The 20,863-nt window shown below is 39.2% G+C and overlaps 1 protein-coding gene across 8 annotated transcripts in view; it reads right to left on the bottom strand.

Annotated features, from left to right (window-relative positions):
* Positions 1-20,863, bottom strand: part of MCTP2 (multiple C2 and transmembrane domain containing 2) — a 251,996-nt gene that overhangs the window by 66,274 nt on the left and 164,859 nt on the right. For all 8 annotated transcript variants that reach the window (XM_079914839.1, XM_079914836.1, XM_079914835.1 and 5 more), the window contains 3 exons: positions 19,796-19,897; positions 17,566-17,640; positions 15,145-15,264 (listed from right to left, as the gene is read on the bottom strand). In XM_079914839.1, coding sequence (XP_079770965.1) covers positions 15,145-15,264; positions 17,566-17,640; positions 19,796-19,897 — 297 coding nt within the window. The remainder of the gene's footprint in view (positions 1-15,144; positions 15,265-17,565; positions 17,641-19,795; positions 19,898-20,863) is intronic.

The raw sequence follows: 20,863 nt of genomic DNA, 5'->3' as shown, positions 1-20,863 counted from the left end.
TCTTCCTCAGCTTTTTTAGGATCAGATTCATTTAAGCACAGAATGAAAATATTTTAAAAGGCCCTTTAAAATCCAAGAGGCAGATGTTCAGGTAAAAGCAAAGCCAGGGGGCTGTTTATTTTAATAAAGCTATTATATGTGCTGCTCCGAATTAGGAGTGGCACTGAGACTAGGGCATGTCTAAACCATCACCACCTGTTTGCCCTGAAAAATCAATTAAAGTCACACTTTCATAGCACGGCCTTTCTAACCAATAAAACTTAGACAGCTTCATCGTGAGACTTGAGTTGCTCGGAGGGAATGTACTTGAAACCCAAACCCTTAGTCTCACATTCCTGCCCTGCTTGCATTCATATAAACGAACCACAGTAAAACTAGCCTTCAGGGGCAGTGGTAGAAATCAGAGGGAGAAAGAGACGAAAACAGGAGAGAAAAAGAGAGAGATTCTGACTTCTATTGGTTTCATACTGAGAATCATACCTCCTTTTGGTGAATTCCTTCTTCAAAGGCTCTTTTTTCCCCCCTTTTCTTTTTTTATCCTTCAGAACAGAATCCTGTGCTACATTTTCTGTGCAGTAGAAGAGATCCAACTTTGCCAGTTGAAAGCAAGGGCAGGAAAGCCATCCCAAGTGTTTTAGTAATTAAACGAATATGCATAATGAACCATATGCCCAAGGGGCCTGTTCTTCATGTGGGCCAGATTTTTGTTTGAATTTTTAATTTTTATATACAGATGAAACATTCAGTGTAATCTACCAACAGTGCAAGGGAACATACAATAAGACGAAGTGCGAGGGACAGTCTACATAGGAGCAGGAACGAGAGACACTGGAGAAATTCTCCCCTGAAGATGTTGATTCCAATGTGTTTTTCCCCCTCTAGCAATAGTTCTCGTCGTCTGCTCAGTCTTCAGGAGACACACATAACGCATACACTGACAGCTTTACACAATATGAGTAAAATACAGTGCCGTCAGCTGAAAAGTGTGAAAATCCCGTGGGACAAACAAGGATTTCTTAAAAAAAAAAAAAAAAAAATCCATCTACACCCATCATTCAGACTACCATCTTGAATTACAGGGAATCCTCCCAAGTCTCTTTTGGAAGCTACATAAATATATTGCAGGCTCTAGGCCACATATATTAGCAATTTGAACCGATCTAAGAGGAATTCTTACCTCTCAATGATGCAACTGCACATGGTGGGCGGAATATGCTCAGGGTGAAATGCAAGCTTGCCCTCCCCACTCCTACAGAAAGGCAGACTATGAATTTAAGGAATGCAATATCGTATCTGCAACATACAGATTCCCGGGATTTCCTAAACTCCCATCATGGAAGAATTGGTAAAAGCTTCCTTCAAGCTTTTCAGTGTCATTTAGAAAATACTAAGTTAAAATCAAAGCAATGTAAGAGATACAGAGTCTGATAAAATTATATCTCAGCTTCCAGACACCACAGAGGAATGAGTAAGCATTCTTTAATGCGGAGAGGAGAGGTTTTTAAAAATGTGTTTGCACAACGTATGAAATTTATAATGATGGTCTGGACAAAGTTATCAGGTCCTACGTGTGGGTCAGTCTTGTACATGCCTACTTTAGGATAAACATTTCAGAATGGAGTGTGTGTGTGTGTGTGTGTGTGTGTGTGTGTGTGTGTGTGTGTATTGGTGGGGGAAGCAGCACAGAGGAAATGCTAAAGTCTACTATTCTTTACTTCTTTAACGGAAATAACTTCAATGCAAAATGCCACACTGGCCCTTATGTCATTGAGAAAAGATTATGAAAACAAACCTAATCAAAAGTCAAAGTGAAGCCTTGGATTTCTTTCAGCCCCCCTTTTTGAACGTGGATACGCTGTTGTTTTCACAATGTAAACACCAGAGATGGAATGCAAAGCATTTAAAGAGCAAGTCATAATGGAGCTGTAAATAACATCTCTCCTTGCTTTCACTATTAATTCAGAGTTTATGCCTTTGACACTGGCGAGGCTACTTGATCTAGTGGTCTCAGTGGAAAGACAGATAAACTTCAACTGCAGGCAGAAGACAAAAATTGACAAGGAGCATCACCTTTCCTGACTGTTTAAATCCTTTAAGGAAGTGTCGGAGCAATTAGAGAGGGAGTGTAATCTTTGCAGAGTGCATTAACACTCATCTGACCTCCCAGACAATAGATCAGACCTCAGACACATAATGCTTCCCTAAGGCTTTTTAGCCAGTGTATTTGATCTCTTAGTCACTGCGTGTGTGTGACTATAGGTATCGTCCATGTAGAAGGCATTATTCATTAGCACTACTGTCCACTGGCTCCAACACTGGACGGCAATCAAGCAAAAAGCAGGAAAATCACCAGAATCCACGGTATTCGGTATTTCCTGTATCCACTATTTCATGTATCTTTAAGATGGGGGGTGAGGGTGAGTCCAGACTTCTGGAAAATCATCTTTCACCATTCTCTTATTATTTTTTAAAGCTACAGACTTCGCTCTGTAAAAGTGAATTAGTTACATTAATCTGAATAGGTCACTGATGAGCATCCGGTGTGTGTGGCAGGGGTGGGGCGTGGAGGGGGGAGGTGACCTCCAAAACACTGGATGCTTTTTGTCTATAAAATGAACTTTGGAATAGATTTGTTGACAAAAAGCACCATGGGTGATAAACAACACTGTGATATGCAAAAGAAGGCAAAGGGGGGAATCAAATAAACTCCTTGCACTGCAAGCTTTTAAATCTTCATCTATCCTGCAGGTTACGCAGCAGGACACACTGGTAAGGCAATAACCTATTTCCTGATGAACACATCCTGTTCCAACTGCTAATCTCACAGTGGAGGCTTGGCTTTTACCATTCATTATAAACATTTTCAAGAACTGCTTACCACGATATATTTTTTAATGGATTAGATTTTGGTCAGTTGCTAACAGAGCACAGAATTGAATATCCTTTATGTGAAGGCAGCAAAACAGGTTTTCCGAGGGTCTGACTTGCTTTCCACTCTTCCCCCTCATGAGTAATTGGAATAGCAATTGAAACAGAATATTAGAAGGCTAGAAGGTTTCTTTTCTTTTCTCTTTTTCCCCCTCTTCTATTATAAGAAATTCTGTATTCGATGGTACAGTATACAAGACCTTATTGGTTTTGAACTTCACCATAAGACTTAGTGAAATGTTCAGGAGACAAAGACTGAATTTCACGTAATTTGCTCAAGACCATCACAGTTGTCTGTTGATGACACTCAACATCTAAAGCCTAAAGCATTTAAACCAAAATAATTACATTTTCTAGAATCAAGGCAGTTCCCCTTGAAAATGTGCACTGCAAAGGTTTTTTAAATGAGGCTACATGAAAAGACGAGAGCTGAAAATTAGCTTTATGTTTAAGCAAATCACTTTAGAGTTTGCATCTTTGAACACAAACTTAAGAAAAAATGGCAAGTGAAAACATACATTCACAATAAGCAATTTAAGAACTTTTGAACCTCAACTAGCAGGAAAGAAAGATCTACTGAATGTTTTAACTTTGCTTGAAGAAAGCCTAATAGCTAAAATAAAATAATTGAAAAAGTGTTATCACATCCACTATGTAATTTCTAGTGTTTTCAAACAAACTCTTTATGTTGCCTTTTTATTGTTGGGTAAAATAAATAGCTTTCAAAGAATTTGTGATTCCTCTCAGATTAAAACTAACCTTCAACAATTAGCTAAGGAAGGAAATGTCCTCTGGAAGCAACTGATTTGATACTCTGATACACAAGCAAACACTGACACACATACACCCACACAGCACTACCCTTATACAACTTAATACTCAATAGCAAAAGATTTTATGGACCTAACTAATGGCACAGGCATCAAATTTTAGCTATATGTTAAAAAAAAGTAAAATAAAAATTAAAAGAACAGGCTTAAAATGGTTATTTGTCATATAAAATCTGGACCAGCTCGGCAATAACCTAGATCTCATCTCTTGTGCATAAAGATGAAAACGCCATAAAATATCTGAGAAAATTTTTATAAAAACAGAGATTACACAACATGGAAATTTGAATTTTTTCTAATGTAATGATTTCGGCTTGTAGATGACTGTATCAAATTAAAAATAAATTACTGAAATTAAAATCCCCAAGAAACAGTGCACAGAAACTTACTTTGGGATTTTTATCATTTATGAGATTCTATCGCCACCTGCAGGACTGTCTTTAAGTAAACTCCAGCAATGGAAAGGCTATTTGCTATCCCTTCTCTTTTTTTTTTTTTTTTTTTTTTTTGCGGTACGCGGGCCTCTCACTGCTGTGGCCTCTGCCGTTGCGGAGCACAGGCTCCGGATGCGCAGGCTCAGCAGCCATGGCTCACGGGCCCAGCCGCTCCGCGGCACGAACCTGTGTCCCCTGCATCGGCAGGCGGACTCTCAACCACTGCGCCACCAGGGAAGCCCTATCCCTTCTCTTTTCCCTTTTCCTTTCTCTCCTCTTCCTCCTCCTCTGCCCCCCTCCCCCTTGTATATGTTCGTGCGTGTGTGTATGCACATGCACAGAATTTCCTGGAAATCAATTATTTTTCTCTTGGAATGTGTATATTACTAAAAGCCTAAAAATCATGAAATGCAAAATAAAATGTATGGAAAGAGGTATAGGCGACTGAGGCCACAGGTGGCTAGTTTTTTAACAGCTAAACACACATCACATTTTCCTATTTTGCAAAGTAGAATCTGGAGCACAAATTAGCCTATAGAAATTTCCTTACCAGAAATGTGAGGACTTCAACGGTTTCCAAGGAAAGCCACTTTTGCTACGGAATAATTGACAATAAAGTTTATAATTGCATGTACCTGGCTTATACCAGAGCAGAAGAAATGTTGCTATTGGCAAATTCATGCTTAGTATTCTGTTGCTCTTTAAACAAAAGATAAAATTTGAGACAGTATTTCACTAAAAGTGTTATTGTAGCCCAATAAAGTAAGAACAAGTTGAACAGCAGAAGTCAAAACTTAAACACCCAGAACATGCAAGCAGATTATCATCATCATCCTCACGTCATCATCTTTAGCGGCAGCAGCACTACCCCTCAAGTCTTAATGAGGAAGATTCATCTGCTGTAAGAAAAGCCCACATGAAGTAGCAGATATTACAGGTATTTGTTCCTCCAGGGCATATTACCCCTCTGAGTAGCAGCTCTCCAGACTTATAAAATATTTTCCAAATGTAAGACTTGCAGAAAAGTATGTTTTAAAAAAATTTTTTAATAACCCAATCTGTGGACACTGTTTAAATACAGCTCATACTCATGAACTAAAACCATAATTGCAAAATTTATGACCACAAAAGCCACACACTGTAAAAATGGTATAAGGACTGAAAATCCTCTGTTCTAACAGGCCAGGAGAAAAATCACTTTCCCGAAGCCTTCAGTTTCTTCCCCCATGAATGAACGTAAAGACCCTCTGACTTAACATTCTATAGCTCCATGCTTTTCCAGACTTAAAATCGTAGCCATGGAGGTCTCAACACCAATTGAGCTAATAAGTATATTTCTTTCTTTTTATTTTTCCCTGACAAAGTGAAGTATCCCTGGCAACGAGTGGAAACAAAAAAAAAAATTTAAAGCTAGGCCAGATATAGAAAAGTCATTTTAAAGGGCTAAAAAACATGGATTTGGGTTATAAGAAAATCCCAGGGAGACTAAAACAGTCTGTAAACACTGTACAGGAACATCGTTTAAATGATGACATAATGAACTGGCTGTTTGATTTAATTGTCTTCCTATCTTTTTAAATAAAATTGGGAGCTACAGTATCAGTCCAATGAAAACTACCCCCTCCAAATTAGCGCTGTTATTTCAAAAACCAATGATACAACTCCAAGCTCGGCAGAGAGGTAGCAAAACACAACTTCCTGAATTATAAATCAAATAGCAAAAGTAAGATACAGTATAGTAAACCCTAACCAGACCACAAAGAAGGTTTCTCTCCATAAACATCAGATCAGGCAGCTAGAATGATTACCAGGCTCTCTTGTAACTGTCATCTGTGGTGGGTCTAATTACAGGCTGTCCGGCAAGCATGCCCGCATCACACAGCAATAAAAGGGCCAGCGGCTTGCCAAGCCCAGTCAGACAACGGAGAGCACGCGCCACCTGATGGGGAGCCCCAAAGATCAGCCAGAGAGACTAATAAAGATGACAGCTTCCAAACAAATGACAAAGCTCGGACCACCAAAAAGGCAATATCAAATTAGCCCGAAATGTAAGTGCTGAGCATGGTTCTTCAACAGATCAAAACTGAAGCAGGAAATGGGTCCTGACTGTTTTCAGACACACCAGCACTCTATTCCTCCCTTCCAACCCTCTCTCTTTTATTTCTAAATCTTCTTTTCCATTTTTGCATCAGACAAAATGTTTGCACATCCAGGTGTCATATATAGCAACAGATGGAGTGGGGGGGAAAGCACTCAGCTCTGTAAGAATCAAAAATAAATCCCTCCAGATTCAAGGGCTGTTGATCTGGGTTAGAGATTTGCCAACCCCTCTCCTCCAAGTCTGCTTACTGTTGACTGTCTTTTGGACATTTTGCTGCCAATTAGCACCATCACCACCCCACCCCACCCCCGCCACCATGGGCAGGGTCGAGAAAAAGGTGGGAAAATGCACATCAGAAAAGATTATGATTAAGTTGTTCAGCTGTCTTTGAATTTTACCCTCTGGTGGGGTCATAGATTGCTACGGTCAGAGGAGTAGTTGGAATACAAACAAACAGTATCTGGTAATAGATGGTCTGCATGAGTTCCAGTATTCTTCTAAGAAGCACTGATGAGATATCTGCAATGTACTCATCACCATCATAAGCGGTAAGGACGTACACACAGATAAAAGACTGGTCTCTGTCATTCAATCTGTAGCTCACAGTGTCTTAACATAATCCTTCAATCATACGGCTACGTTACACTGAATGATTTTTTTAGCATATGACATTAACCTGAAATATTAAAATAAAATCCCTCCTATTTTGATATAAAGAACTTAATTTATTAGGTCAAACATGAAAAGTACTATCACAGCCTTAAAGGCAGAATCACATAATTTGGAATTTGGTGGTTCCATGCACATTAATCAGCCCTAGAGATAGTTGACCCTTGTACATTAATGACATGACACAGAATACAATTGTCTGCATTTCTACCCCATTCTCGAACAGGTCCTCCACATCCTTTGCAATGAAACAGCAACTCTGTGTGTGTGTGTCTGTGTGGGTACCTGTACCCACTTCAGTGAAGCTTTCAGCAACTGTGTGTGTGTGTTTGTGTGTGTACCTGTACCCACTTCGGCGAAGCTTTTCTCTGAGTTAGGAGAGCAACACCCTAACCTCCCAATAGTTATATCAGCTAATAATTCCTACCCACATTTGTAGCTCACTTTATATGTTTAAAATAGTTCCATGCTTATTATTTAATTTGCTCTCCAAAGGGCAAACTTAATTTTTCTTATGGTGTGCTTTATTAAGTAAAAGTGTACTGCTTTGGTTTCAAATATAAAAGGAGGACAGTGGAGGGAAGCTGGGGGAGAGAAAGAAAGGGTGCAGCAAAGGAGGTGGAGAGGGATACTGGGGAGAGGCTGGGAGGCTGGCGGATGGGGTGAGAAGGGAGAGAGAGGGAGAGATGAAGGGGGGAAGAGAAGAAAAGAGGGGAGGACGACAGATGGTCGGATGACTTACTATGATCATTTCATCTCTGTATCTCAATATCTAGCAGTGTATGAGACACTGGACAAACAATGATTGTGGAAAGGGAGGGACGGAGGGAGGAAGAGGGGCAAGCTTGAAGGAGGCAGTGAAGCACTGGTTTGGTCAAGGAGGAACATGATCACTGAAGTCTTTTCTTCATCTAAGATTTAAGCTCCTAAATTCAGGATCAAGTTCAAATTAACAGTAGGGTATCTCTGGACAGCAGAGAGAACTAGACTGAGTTCTCTGGAATCTGTAAAGGACAATGGCTCCTAACCAGAAAATTCACAGAAGGCAAAAAATGTGTACTTGCAAGTACATCTCAATAGAAAGCTTAGGAAAGGCAGCAGGTAGAGACAGAGAGTCTCCATACAGGGCCTGGACCTATCAGAACCATTCACTTATTACCCAGCAGGGCCGTGCGAAGACTGACAACATATGCTATTCTGGGATTTTAAAACATGAAGATCTAATGCTTACTATTCAAAATTGGCATGCTCCAAAATACCAGCTGATTTCATTCAGTATAGCTAGGATTCTGCCTGGAAATGCAATTCAATTATCAAGTTGAAAATATAAACATGAAATATACTAAAATAGCTAAGAGTGTCCTTTTAAATTTTCAATAGATAATCTTTTAATGCAATTACTGTAATTTTATTAAATGGCATAATTAGTTAATGCCTGAGAAGTTGTCAATAGAAGGTGCAATTATGTTGTAAAAAATTATAATCACAATGTGCAATAATGGATTGTTCTTATGGAAAAAAATACTGAAAAAGAACTTTAAGGTATTTTTAAAAGTATGTTAGGTAGTCCACTGCGAAAAGGAAGATTTTGGAAATCATTGTACAAATGTTAAATAAAACGAATAATAAACTGGCAAATATTTTAAGCCTTTAATGTAATATATTTATACATTTTTGCATGTAAGTATATATACGTAACATTTAAGATGCCTAAAAAATTTTCTCCAGACAAAATGGTGACTGTAACTGTGGATTTTTTTTCAGTTTAACTGTTAATCTTTAAGCAGCAACACCCACCAAACAGGCAGTGATGCCTGCTGTGCACATCCGATTGTGACTTCTGGTGGATGTGGAAACAGCCACCAAAAGTTGAATCAAATGCAGTGCATCTAATTGTGAATAAACTGGTGATATAATTTTTTTTAAAAAAAAGAAAAATTTTTTAGACCCAGTTAACACATAAATATCTAAAGCATCAAAAAGACAACTGACCAGCACTATTTAAATCGTCCAATCTGAAAACAGAACGTCCAGTGTAATTGTCATCTGTACCAAAGTAAGTTCAATCTGAATGTCCTGTGGGCCACAGAAGGGATTATAAACAGGGACACTCCACAACGTCTCATGAAATTTTTATCAAATCTTTCTTAGGAAACTTTCAGCAGCGAAACTTTTTGCTTCCCAAATGCCCTCTGCTTCTCAGTGTTTTGTGTGTGAGTGTGTGTACGCACATATGTGTGTGATGGAAGGGTTCGTTCTGTTACAGTTGTTATTGTTTTTAAGTTCAATGTGAAATCATTTCACACTTCTCAAAATTCTAGGATCCCTAAAAGCTAAGAATTCTATATATGTTAAATAGGGGCTATCACTAAGAAAGCGGAGAATTGTATTTTAACCCTATTGGGGAGCGGGACAGTTGATTGACGCTTTAAATTATGTATCATATTGCAGGCCCTGTCAACTCTGAAGAATTAATTCTTCATTTTCTTACAATCCAAAAATGCAGGAAAAAAAGTCACAGATGTTAAAAGCATAGCTTTATGAAAATACCCATTGATATATGGTAGACTTAGATTGCTTTTTAACATCAAAGGTCCCAGTAAAATTTTAATAAATAAGGAATCCATCAATGCCCCCATAGACTCCTCTCCCTCAACGCAAGAGGCGAGGGCCTTAAAGAGTGGTGGAAAACCAAACTACATAAATGCAATCCTTTTTGGCAGCATTGGGAGACCTTTGCTATTAAAATAATTTTCTGATGATGCCAACTGTCAAGTAAATGTTTCCTGCCATATGAAAAAATTTATGCCATAATATAACCTTAGGTCTTTTTATAGACAATATTTGGGGCTTGTATATAAAGTACAATTACCCAAGAGAAAAACAAATCAAAAAGACTCATACAGATGATTGCTTCTACAATACAAATACCACAATGCAAAATTATCTTTTGAAAACAAACTCAATTCCTCTTAACTATCATCAAATAACGTATTTGCACTAGACATGGGAATATATCATACAATAGAGCACCCTTCCCACAGTAGAAATATGAGCCAATTTCTCTGAAAGCCACTGTTTTAAGATATTTTGTAGTAATTTACTAATGTAGATAGTTACTCATCTCCACTACTAGCCCTTATTCTGAACAACCTGGAACTCTTGAAGATCTGAAAACTACAGATTCCTTCCATGGCTCCTTCCTTTAGTTGTTTTCACTCTTCACTCTCCCCTTGAAAGCCCTTCAACATCATCTAAGAGCTTCCTCCAAAAGCGGGAAAAGATAACTCAGACCTCAATTTAGGGCTTAGCCTAGAACCAAGCACTGAGGTTTTCCAGACCATCAAGCTGAATTCCACGGATGTCATAAGCATGAGATTCCCACGGTCTGGGCTGTTCCCCAAAGATGCCAGAGACATTTCTACCTTTCACTTCTTTAATTTTACTCCATCTCTTGTGAATATAATGACTACGTCTGAGAATTATTCTTACCCATATAATAAGGACTTCTTTCTCCCAAAGCATCTTGGAATAGGCTTAACTTCCATTTATAACATCTAGATATTATACATATCTGAAATGACTCATATGGTTGTCCCTAGAGCCATTATATCTATCTAAATACAAGGATCGTGATCACTGAATCCTGGGCGTCAATGACAGGCAGTGTAGCCCAGTGTTTACATGCATGGACTCTAAATCCTGATGGTCTGGGTTTAAATCTCAGCTCTGTCTCTTAAAAGCATATGAGCTCTGACACTTTAAGCTTTATTTAACTTCTATGGGCTTATTTTTCTTATGTGTAAAAAGAAGGAAATACTGATCCTGGCATCTACATCAGCAGCTTGTTATGAGAATTAAGTGAATTAACACTTATAACATGCTTTAGGACAGTACCTGACACATAGTAATCACTGAAACAACAAAAGCCATTAATTATCCCTAGAGTTCAAAGCCTGTGACTGGGAATGACCACGGACATGTATACAAAATACCACGTATATTTACAAATCCATTCATAGGGAAATATACAGATGTGCTTCTTCTAGGCATGATGTTTCAGTTATAGGCCTCTGTCCATAAGTTGATATCTTATATTCATTTATCTTTCAATTGGAAAAACTGAGAATGTGAACTTTTGAGTGAAAAACAATTATCTTTAGCTTAAAGCAAGTAAAGCTCGGAAAACACACTAAAAAAAATCTAGAAAACTTAGAGGAAGGAGAAAGACTCAAAAGAGGTAATGACACGGGGAGAGGGAAGGGTAAGCTGTGACGAAGTGAGAGAGTGGCATGGACATATATACACTACCAAATGTAAAATAGATAGCTAGTGGGAAGCAGCCACATAGCACAGGGAGATCAGCTGGGTGCTTTGTGACCACCTAGAGGGGTGGGATATGGAGGGTTGGGAGGGAGACGTAAGAGGGAGGAGATATGGGGACATATGTATATGTATAGCTGATTCCCTTTGTTATAAAGCAGAAACTAACACACCACGTAAAGCAATTATACTCCAATAAAGATGTTAAAAAAAATTAAGCCTATAGAAGTATGATTTGGAATCTGACTACTCTAAACAAGTCCACATTCAGTGACCTACTGTACAGCACAGGGAATTATATTCAATACCTTGTAATAACCTATAATAGAAAATAATCTGAAAAAGAATAGACATATATATATATATATATATATATATATATATGTATAACTGAATCACTTGGTTGTACACCTGAAACTAACACAACATTGTAAATCAACTATACTTCAATAATAGTCCACTTTTAATTTCTTACAATAACAATGAATTAAACAGTATATAGTAACAGTCACGTGGCAGGTGTCAGGAAATGGAAGATAACTTTCTTCTCTTAGTATTGGGAGAACCACCACCCACGTTAAGTGGAGAGGGGATTAATCCTCTGGTGGGGGAGGTTAATGCTTAGACAGTCTAGCAAGATAAATTTTCTCATGTTTGTTCATCCGCTTCTGACCGGACACCACAGGACCTAGATCTTAACAGGATGCTTTCCTTTAACTCCTGCTTTCAACAAGATACGGTATATTCATACATACATCCACAGGATCCCTTAGAAAATGTATGGCTTGCTTTCATAAAGTCTTAAGATTAACAACCAGAATATACTAAACATGATCCTATAACATTCCTGCTTTGTATCAACTGAAAATAGAAACATGAACATGATGTTAGTAAAGCAATTTCATGTTACCTGACAAAACAGAAGTGAAAAATTCCTATGTTTCTGCCCTTAGCTTGTGGTGCTGTACCTCTAGGGGAAGGAAAAGCCCCAATGGAGACGGGTTTAGCCGAAACGGTTCTTTTCACACCTGTGCAGTGAACCCTCAAAGAGCACTGATCCTAATTTCTAATAGAGAAAGGCCTTCACATGCAGTCCTATTGTTTAATAAATTCTTGGCTTAAGACCTTGCTTCAGACCAGCACGAAATTGCTCTGCCCCTGAAATGCCAAGGCAAGTGGACGAAGCATGAACAAAGTACCACATGGATGGATAAAGACCCGGAGCAGCATTCTGTCCTCAGTAGATCATAGGAGAACATCAGTGTGTACTGTACCACCAAGACAAACACAGTGTTCTCAGTAGTGGAGTGAGGGAGCGAAGCCAGGCTTCAGCGACACAGTCTCCCCATTCCTCCCTCTCTGGCCCAGGTCACCCGAGGATCCAACATTCTTCAGAAAGACAACCCTGAACAGAGTCCTACAGAGTCAGGGGCACAGCCAGTGGCAGCCCACAGGCCTGGAATCACCCATCAGCACTCCACAAGCAGCTAGTGTTAAGTCTGTAAGCAAGAGCCATGAAAGCAAAAATGTTTTCTGAAAAATATGAAGGCTTGGCTACCCCTGATCTTATTAAAGAAAATAAGGGAGGCTACAATGAATTTTTTATTTTATCCTAGAATGTATTTTTCTTTATATGTTCTCGCTTTAAGAGCAGAAATAGTTTTGGAGTGACCATCATGATGGTAGCAACAAAAACATTCTCTAATGAAATTACACATCATCAGCTTAGGGAGGGGAGATACCTACGTCTCTACATCTGCAGTATCTCTGAGATCCACCATGGCTGGTCAAAGTAAATGTGAGATAAACATTCAAAAGTAGAGTTTCAAATGAAACCAGAAAACTAAGTGTATCTGAATGAAGCTGTCTTTATTTCAGTACCTTCAGGACAACCTAGAGAGAGAAAGAACGGATGCACAGGTGTCCCCCATCCACACCTGCAGTGGGGCCTCCCACCGTCTCATAAACTCAGGTACCCTTGCAAAATTACATTTTGGCAAACCAGCAAGAAGAGCTCTCCTCTATCTTTCGTTCCTTGGGCCTCAGGGATTTTAAAGGAGGATGTGCTAGCCTGCCTCTGGCAGCCAGCCTGGCAGAGGGCTGTGCGGTGCGGTGTCAGCAAGGAGGGTCCACTCAGGTCCCAGGCCATGCAGAAGTGGCCCCAATGCCAAGGCTCCCTTCCCGTTTAGAAGCCCCCTCTATGAAACAACTTATTTCTATTCATTGTTGTAATCTTTCTTCAGATCAGGCTGACAGCCCATTAATCATTTCTGTCATCCCCCTACATAATCCAGTGCAACAGATCTGTTTTTCTAAAAATCTCAGTGCCAGAAACTAAGCTCGAGAAAGAGGAAATCCTTCTTCCTCCAAGGGACTGGCCGGGGTGCTGACTGGAAGAAGCCACCAATCATGTTGACTTGCCTCGTTTGCCCAGAATCACACAGAACATTCCCTGGAAAGTTTGTAGAGAGGATTCAGGTGGGAAACAGAGGCAGGGAGGCTGAAGAGGAACCCAGCACACGAAGCCCCCAGCTGAGGAGAATGTGAGAAAGGGAAGCGGATAAATCAGTGCCAAGTCAAAGGCAGATAGGGATTAATAAAATCCTTCTTAATTTTGTTATCAAGCCCAATTGTTCTAGCAACTTTAAAACAAAGAAAAAGTATATTAAACGCCAAGACCGCAGCCATCACAGGGCTTCTACCTCCTGAACCAATGAAAAACTAACATTAACTAAAGATAAAACAAAGTGCTAAAATGGCTAAGAAAAAGCCTCTTATGGAGCCAGTATACAGCTTGCATTAAAGGTGGGAGTGACCTCCAACCCACTGACCTCTAGGACTGATTTTTTTTTTTTTAATGTGGATAAGCCTGGTGGGTAAGAGAGAGCATGGATGATAGAAACCAGAAGACAAAAGAGCCGTGATCATGACTCAACCACTCACACATCGTATTAGGTCCTACTGTGATCTTTGCACCGTGCAGAAGTTAATGGCATAATACAAAAGGCACAAGATTAGCAGTCGAGCAAATTGGTTTCTCCTCCCATGCCTGACGCTACCAATCTGATCAATGACAAGTGCCTTTACAGAGGAGGGAGGATGCCCAGAGATGTAAAGTGAGGACATTATACTAACTTTCGAGTCCTTACAAGATTCTTGGACTCTCTGGTTGACCTAGGTGGTTTTAAGATCTCATGCAGTTCTGAGATTCCGTGATTTTATTATGCTCATAAGGAAAGGCCAACTCTTATTATAAGAATGTATTTCACAGACAGTGGTTCTCCTTTGTGGTGTTGAGTCAACTTGTAATGTGTAGTAATCAGTTACGTCTCAAGAGGTTTGATCTGAATAAATGTTTTTTTTATACCAAAGTTTGCCAATGATTTACTTAAAACATAAATTAGAGCGATTTAGTCTTCATTTAGTTATGTGATTTTTCAACTGCCATTTTTCAGAAAACACTGGCCCTCATGAGTACAGAAGGAGACAAACACATTGTGGGTACTATACAAATGGTTTATAATAACCACCACAAAAACATTTAAAAATGCATAGAACGCTGGCTCTCTTTACCTTATCAAGAGATAGTATATAAGTATGATTTGGGTAATTTAAGGGATTTCCAAGGGTAAATCCGACAAGTATGGTCTTGGAAAGACACCTCCTACATAATCTCCTATGTCATAATATATTTTAGAAAGATGAATGACTATCCTTTTTTTTAAAGTTTCCTTACCAGTGTAAACTTCAGCTATGTTGAATGTGCCTCATTCTGCTTCACGTAAGTAAAATAAAACCCATCTGCATTTGGACTTGGGGCTCAGAAGCAAATAAGTTGAACATAAAAAAGGAAGCTTACCACGAATGCTACTGTACTTCTCAATGTGGATTCCCACCGGAAGCAGCTTGTAAGGAACTGTACTGTATTCCAGACTGTCATGGTGAGTCTTTTCACTCGGTCTACATCTCTTGATAAGATCTGATTAAAAAAATGGAAAACAGAGAACTAGGTTTAAACACTCCAAATATTCTCTTTAGATCAGACAGCTTGGTCATTTAAATTATATTCTGTATAACTGCCAATGAACAAAACAGTAAAAATGAAGAGTCCTAATACTTTCTCTAAAGTTCATTTTTAAACTATGATCATCCTGGGAGGAAAAGAAAATCCAATGCATTTTATAGCTCCTTTGAAGGAGAATAGGCTGTTTCAATAATGTTCAGCACAAAACTGAGCTGGTAAAAAATACAGCAGTCAGGGGACTTCCCTGATGGCGCAGTGGTTAAGAATCCACCTGTCAATGCAGGGAACACGGGTTCGATCCATGGTCTGGGAAGATCCCCCATGCCGTGGAACAACTAAGCCCATGCACCACAACTACTGAGCCTGTGCTCTAGAGTCTACGAGCCACAACTACTGAGCCCACGCGCCACAACTACAAAAGCCTGAGCATCCTAGAGTCCACGCGCCACAACTACTGAGCCTGCGTGCTGCAACTACTGAAGCCCGCGCACCTAGAGCCCGTGCTCCGCGACAAGAGAAGCCACCAGTGAGAAGCCCGCCCACCGCAACAAAGAGTAGCCCCCACTCGCCTCAACTAGAGAAAGCCCACACACAGCAACAAAGACCCAACGCAGCCAAAAAAAACAAACAAACAAAAAAACCCAGCAGTCAGGCATGTGAAATGTGTGTGTGTGTGTGTTTGAGAGAGACAGAATGGAATGAGGGACTATGTTGCTTAGTTTGGAAGGAAATGGGTAGATTTACAGTAGAAATGTACATGTACTCTAGCTCATCTAATCCAGAAGAAAAAGTCTATTCTATAGGAAAGTAAAGCTCTGGAAAGGAAATCCGGCTCTCCTACCTCTTTGCTGTGTGACCTTGGGCCAGTTTCTTAACCTCTCTCTTATTCAATGGGGTTGACAGGAGTGCTAACCTTGTAGGTTGTGAAGAGAATTAAAGGGCTTAGAAGAGAGCTTGGCACATACTAAGTGATTTTAAGTATTTGTGTCATGAGCACAAGTTTCAACTTTATAAAAATCTGGGGACACTTAGTGCTGAGAGGAACTTGGGGAGAAACCTAACATACCCCAGGGTCTCAGCCCCAAAACTCCCGGTGCTCTCAGAGCCCAAAGCCACCCAACGCGGAGGTCCTGTTTGGCAAAGGAAATGTCTTTTCTCCCAGTTGTAGGTAGATTCATTTCAATTTGTTTGCAAAGCAGCTGTGCCACCTACCTCAACTCAGGTTTTAACTTTCAAGTAAACAGAGCAAAAGGCAATAATAACAACAATAATAAAGCCATTTACTCAGATTACACAAAATAAATATTACACTCAATGTTACGCAGACCAAAACAAAACATTTGGACGTCCCCTTCAGAAGAGGTTTAAGGCCTTTCCCGAGTGTGTCCAGAAGTTCATGGGAAACCAAAGGATGATGAGATGCCTTTATATTTAACTTGCTTTCTGTAATCCACAGCTGCTCACCCCACAGGAAGTGGTGGAAGTAATAAACACTTTAAAAAGGGGACACTTTGTTCTTTGCTACACAACTGAAGAGGGACAGTAAGTACAGAGTGAAATCCTGAACTGTGTCTGAATAGGACAGGGAGGGGCTCTGAAAAGAACTGTAAAGGTCATGTTAAAAAAAAAATAAAATGTGAAACTTCCTCTACTTGGCCCTGATCTTCACTTTTTGTTGAACTGATGAGAGAGGAGTTAAGGGCAACAGGCAGAGGGAGTGAGAGTTAACAGGAGGTAAAATGCCAACACAATCCAAATTTAGGCAAAAAAACGTGGTAGGGGCAGGTATCAGTGAATCTGAGGCTGGACATCTCGAAAGATCAACTGGGTTAATTCCATGATGAACTCCACTGGCAGAATGCCTCCCTGAAATGTTGAAAGATGGAGACTAAAATGGCTGTGATTAAAGGAGGGTAGGTGGGGCAAGTAAGTTCAAGAGAAGGTTTATGGCTTGATGCTCAGAATTTTTGTTTAAAAAATGGTTCAGGGGATGAATGGAGGGCTGACACCCTCTGCAGCATCCAATAGATATGTTCTGAGTCTTTCCCTTCTTACTGAGCCCAACTGAAGTCCTTGTCTAGGGAGAGAAGGAGAGATAGAGGAAGGAGTGGAGAGATGGGGAGACAAGCGGGGAGAGGGAGGAGGGAGAGAGGAAAACAGAAAAGGAGGGTGAGATGCAACCAAGTCATGACCAGTAAGTACTCCGGGTGCTGGGTGCCGACTGTACCAACAAGCCAGTTTACTGCACTGACCTACCTTTTTGGACAGCTTGCGGCTATCTTCAACAAAGCGCTTTTCTCTGGGAGTAAAGGTCCGAATACTTGCTTTGATCTAGAAAGACACCAGTGTTAAAAGGGGCAGCATTGAGATGGACTTCACTCTCTTCTTTTTCTAATGACTGAGAAGCTCTGGAAACCAATACCTTCTGACCCTAAGGGTGCGGGGTTAGGGGTTTGGGGGGTGGCAGAGACATGGTGGGCACCCGGAGCTCTGCATGGGTCTCCGGAGTCTCATTTCATGAGCATCACTCGGGTAGGTCAGACTGGAGATTCCAGAGTGTTGTTTCCACGTTGCAAATCAAAGAGATATTTTAAACCACTGCAGAGATGGGGCTCAAGAAGTCCTCAAACCAAAGTCTCTAAAAAAGTAAAACTTCCTTTCACATCAAAGTTTTGAACTACTCTACTCTTTGCCAGTAATACCTTGCATGTGAAAATCAGTTTCCGGCTTATAAAAACATCTTTTCCAAAGAGAATCTCATTTCCTCTCAATGATCCAGAAAAATAAGTAAATGAGTCATTTTAGCCCAGCTTTTAGGGAATAAGCTGAGGGTCAGAGAGATTTCATGGTTTATCCAAATCACTAAACTGAGGAAAACCTGAAAGAACAAAATTCAAGTCCTTCTCCTCTACATCAGATGGACAACTAGAACATTACTTAACAGTTTTTAATTTAAGGCTGTTTTTCCCCCTAAAACTCAAGTTTTACCTGTGTGCATGGTCTATATACAAGTACCTGCCAGAAGAAAAGAGGAGATGAAGGGTGATCTGTGTGCAACACACACATATGATCTCCTGAAGGGAAAGGTTAAGAAATGGGGAAAAAGAGGAAGTAACAACAGACCCCATACTGGAGGCTGTGCCCAGAGTTCTAACATTCCCAGGAATAAAATATAAAACTTCCCTGCCATTGATTTTATGAATAATCTCTTAAAGATAGTAAACAATCAGCAATGCAGCATCGGGATAATTGAGAAGTCAGAAAGATCTGGATCTGGATCCCGACTCACTCATTTATCAGCAAATCAGCTCCCCTGTTTAATTCCATTTGCTCATCATAAGACGGCATTCATGATAGCTAGGGACCAGGCTTATTGCGGGGATGAAATGAAATAGTATCAGAGCCTGGCCCATCGTAGATGGCCAATAAATGGCAGCCGTTCTTCTAATTATTGTAAAAGCGCCATTATGCTACATTCATTTACCCCACTAACTGGATTAACCTGTGCTCTCCCTTCCCTTTCTAGAACTTACTGCTGATACTATGACAAGGAATGCTCACAGCTAAGTAAGCCACGTCTGCGCACGCCTAGGGATTTCTGCTCCTGGCACTTGAATAGTATGCCCATCTAGAACCAACTGTGCTAATTCGCAAACCTGTTTATGCCCATTTTACCCGTTACTATAATTCTATATTAATTATATAAATTATTGAAATACAGATCAAAAGACTTGAAATCGATGTTGCTCTAGAAAGCCTTGAGAAAGGTCAGTGACTAAAAAGATACTGCTATTGAGGTGATGATTTTATGGAAAAATAATCAGGAGGAATTCCACATTCAGATTGTTCTGTGAGTGTTTTTTAAAAAATATCTCTACTTTCAAGAAACTGAAATTAGAAATCATAGATGTTACGGGTGTATTTATGCAAGGAATATGCTGTAGAACTAAAAATAACATGTCCATGCTATTTAAAAAAAGGTTTTAGGCCCACACCTAAAAATTGGCAAGTGAATGTAATATTTATGTATTTTATTTATATTAAACTAAAAGTTTAAGATACATTTAAAAAAAATCCTCCTTTAACTGTAGTTTTCAATTGAGTAACTACCTGTCTTGATAGTGTTGGACAGCAGGACATCTACTATAATAATTAAATAACACGTGAGAGGCTTGAAGATCTCTCTGTCCAACAGCCAACTGTTGCCTCGGAAGAAGATTAAAGGTAATATAGCTAAGAACCTAATTTTCCTCTTATTTTTTTTTCCCTTGACATTTATTGAGAATTACACACCATCAATTCTCCTGGTCAACAGGATTAATACCAGACTGTCCAGCACTGATTTTTCTTGGCTCAGTTTTAAAACACTATTTTCTTTGTAGCTGCAAAAATTCTGAAACATTTTACATTGATTTGAATCTCTCCAGGCTGGTCACCTTTTACTTTCCATAGAGAGAAGCTGGGACATATGTCCAGTTAGACCTACCGGATTATATATGAGGTCCATCTCCAAGTAGATAACTCCTTTAAAAGCTTGTTCTAAATCTTTATTCTTCAACACGTAACAGTTTGTCTGTCCGTCTCGAATCTGTCACAAACAATAGATAAAATACAGACTTTCTATGGGATTTAAACTGAACGAGCTGACAAAATTGAAAATGCAGAACATATACAAAGATGAAGCCAATATTAAGCAAATATTAAAACTATGTAAATATTAAATCATAAATCAACTTTTAATTCTAGAGTGCTGCTATAACTGATAAGAAGATAAAGTAACCATCACCAGGCTGAAACTGATATACGAGAGGAAAATTAGTGGTACAAATCATTACTAAGCCTACCAGCGTTTTCATTCAAAAATCCCAGAGGTTAAACATTTTTATTTGTTAAAAAATGATGAATATTCTACAAAATTTCTGGCAAGTACTACTCAAGATTGCCAAGGTCACAGGAAAAAGGAAAAACTTGGAAACTGCCACAGTCAGAAGACTAAGATTAGATGATAAAATGCAATGTGGTACCCTGGGTTGGATCCTGGAACAGAAAAAGGACATTAGTGGAAAAACTGGTGAAATCCAAATAAAGACCAGAGTTTAGTTAATAGTAATGTACAATGTCAGCTTTTTTTTTTTAGTTTTGATAAATGCATCATGGCAATGTAAGATGTTAACATTAGAGGAAACTAGGTGAGGATAGATGGAAACTCTGTATCACTTTGCAAATTTTCTGTAAACCTAGAATTATTCCAAAATAAAAAGGTTATAAAAGAAGATGTTTTATTTATTTATAATATGGTATTTTATTTTATAAAAATATTATAAAATATTTTATAAAATATTGCCTTGTAAAATATTGCCTTATAAAATATTATTTTATACAAATATTATTTTATACAAATACTATGAAGTATTTTAAAGAAATGAATAAAGGAACGAGTTTTCTAAAAATGACCAGTGATTCACAGCCAAAGTGCAATGCAAATTAAATAAATCAGCACAGCTAAAGTTGAGGTCAAAATACAAAAACATTTCAAAAGAACAATGTGCTGATA

Source organism: Stenella coeruleoalba (assembly GCF_951394435.1).
Source record: "Stenella coeruleoalba genome assembly, chromosome: 2".
In the NCBI taxonomy this organism is placed as follows: domain Eukaryota; kingdom Metazoa; phylum Chordata; class Mammalia; order Artiodactyla; family Delphinidae; genus Stenella; species Stenella coeruleoalba.
This window is presented reverse-complemented; position numbering and strand designations above follow the sequence as displayed.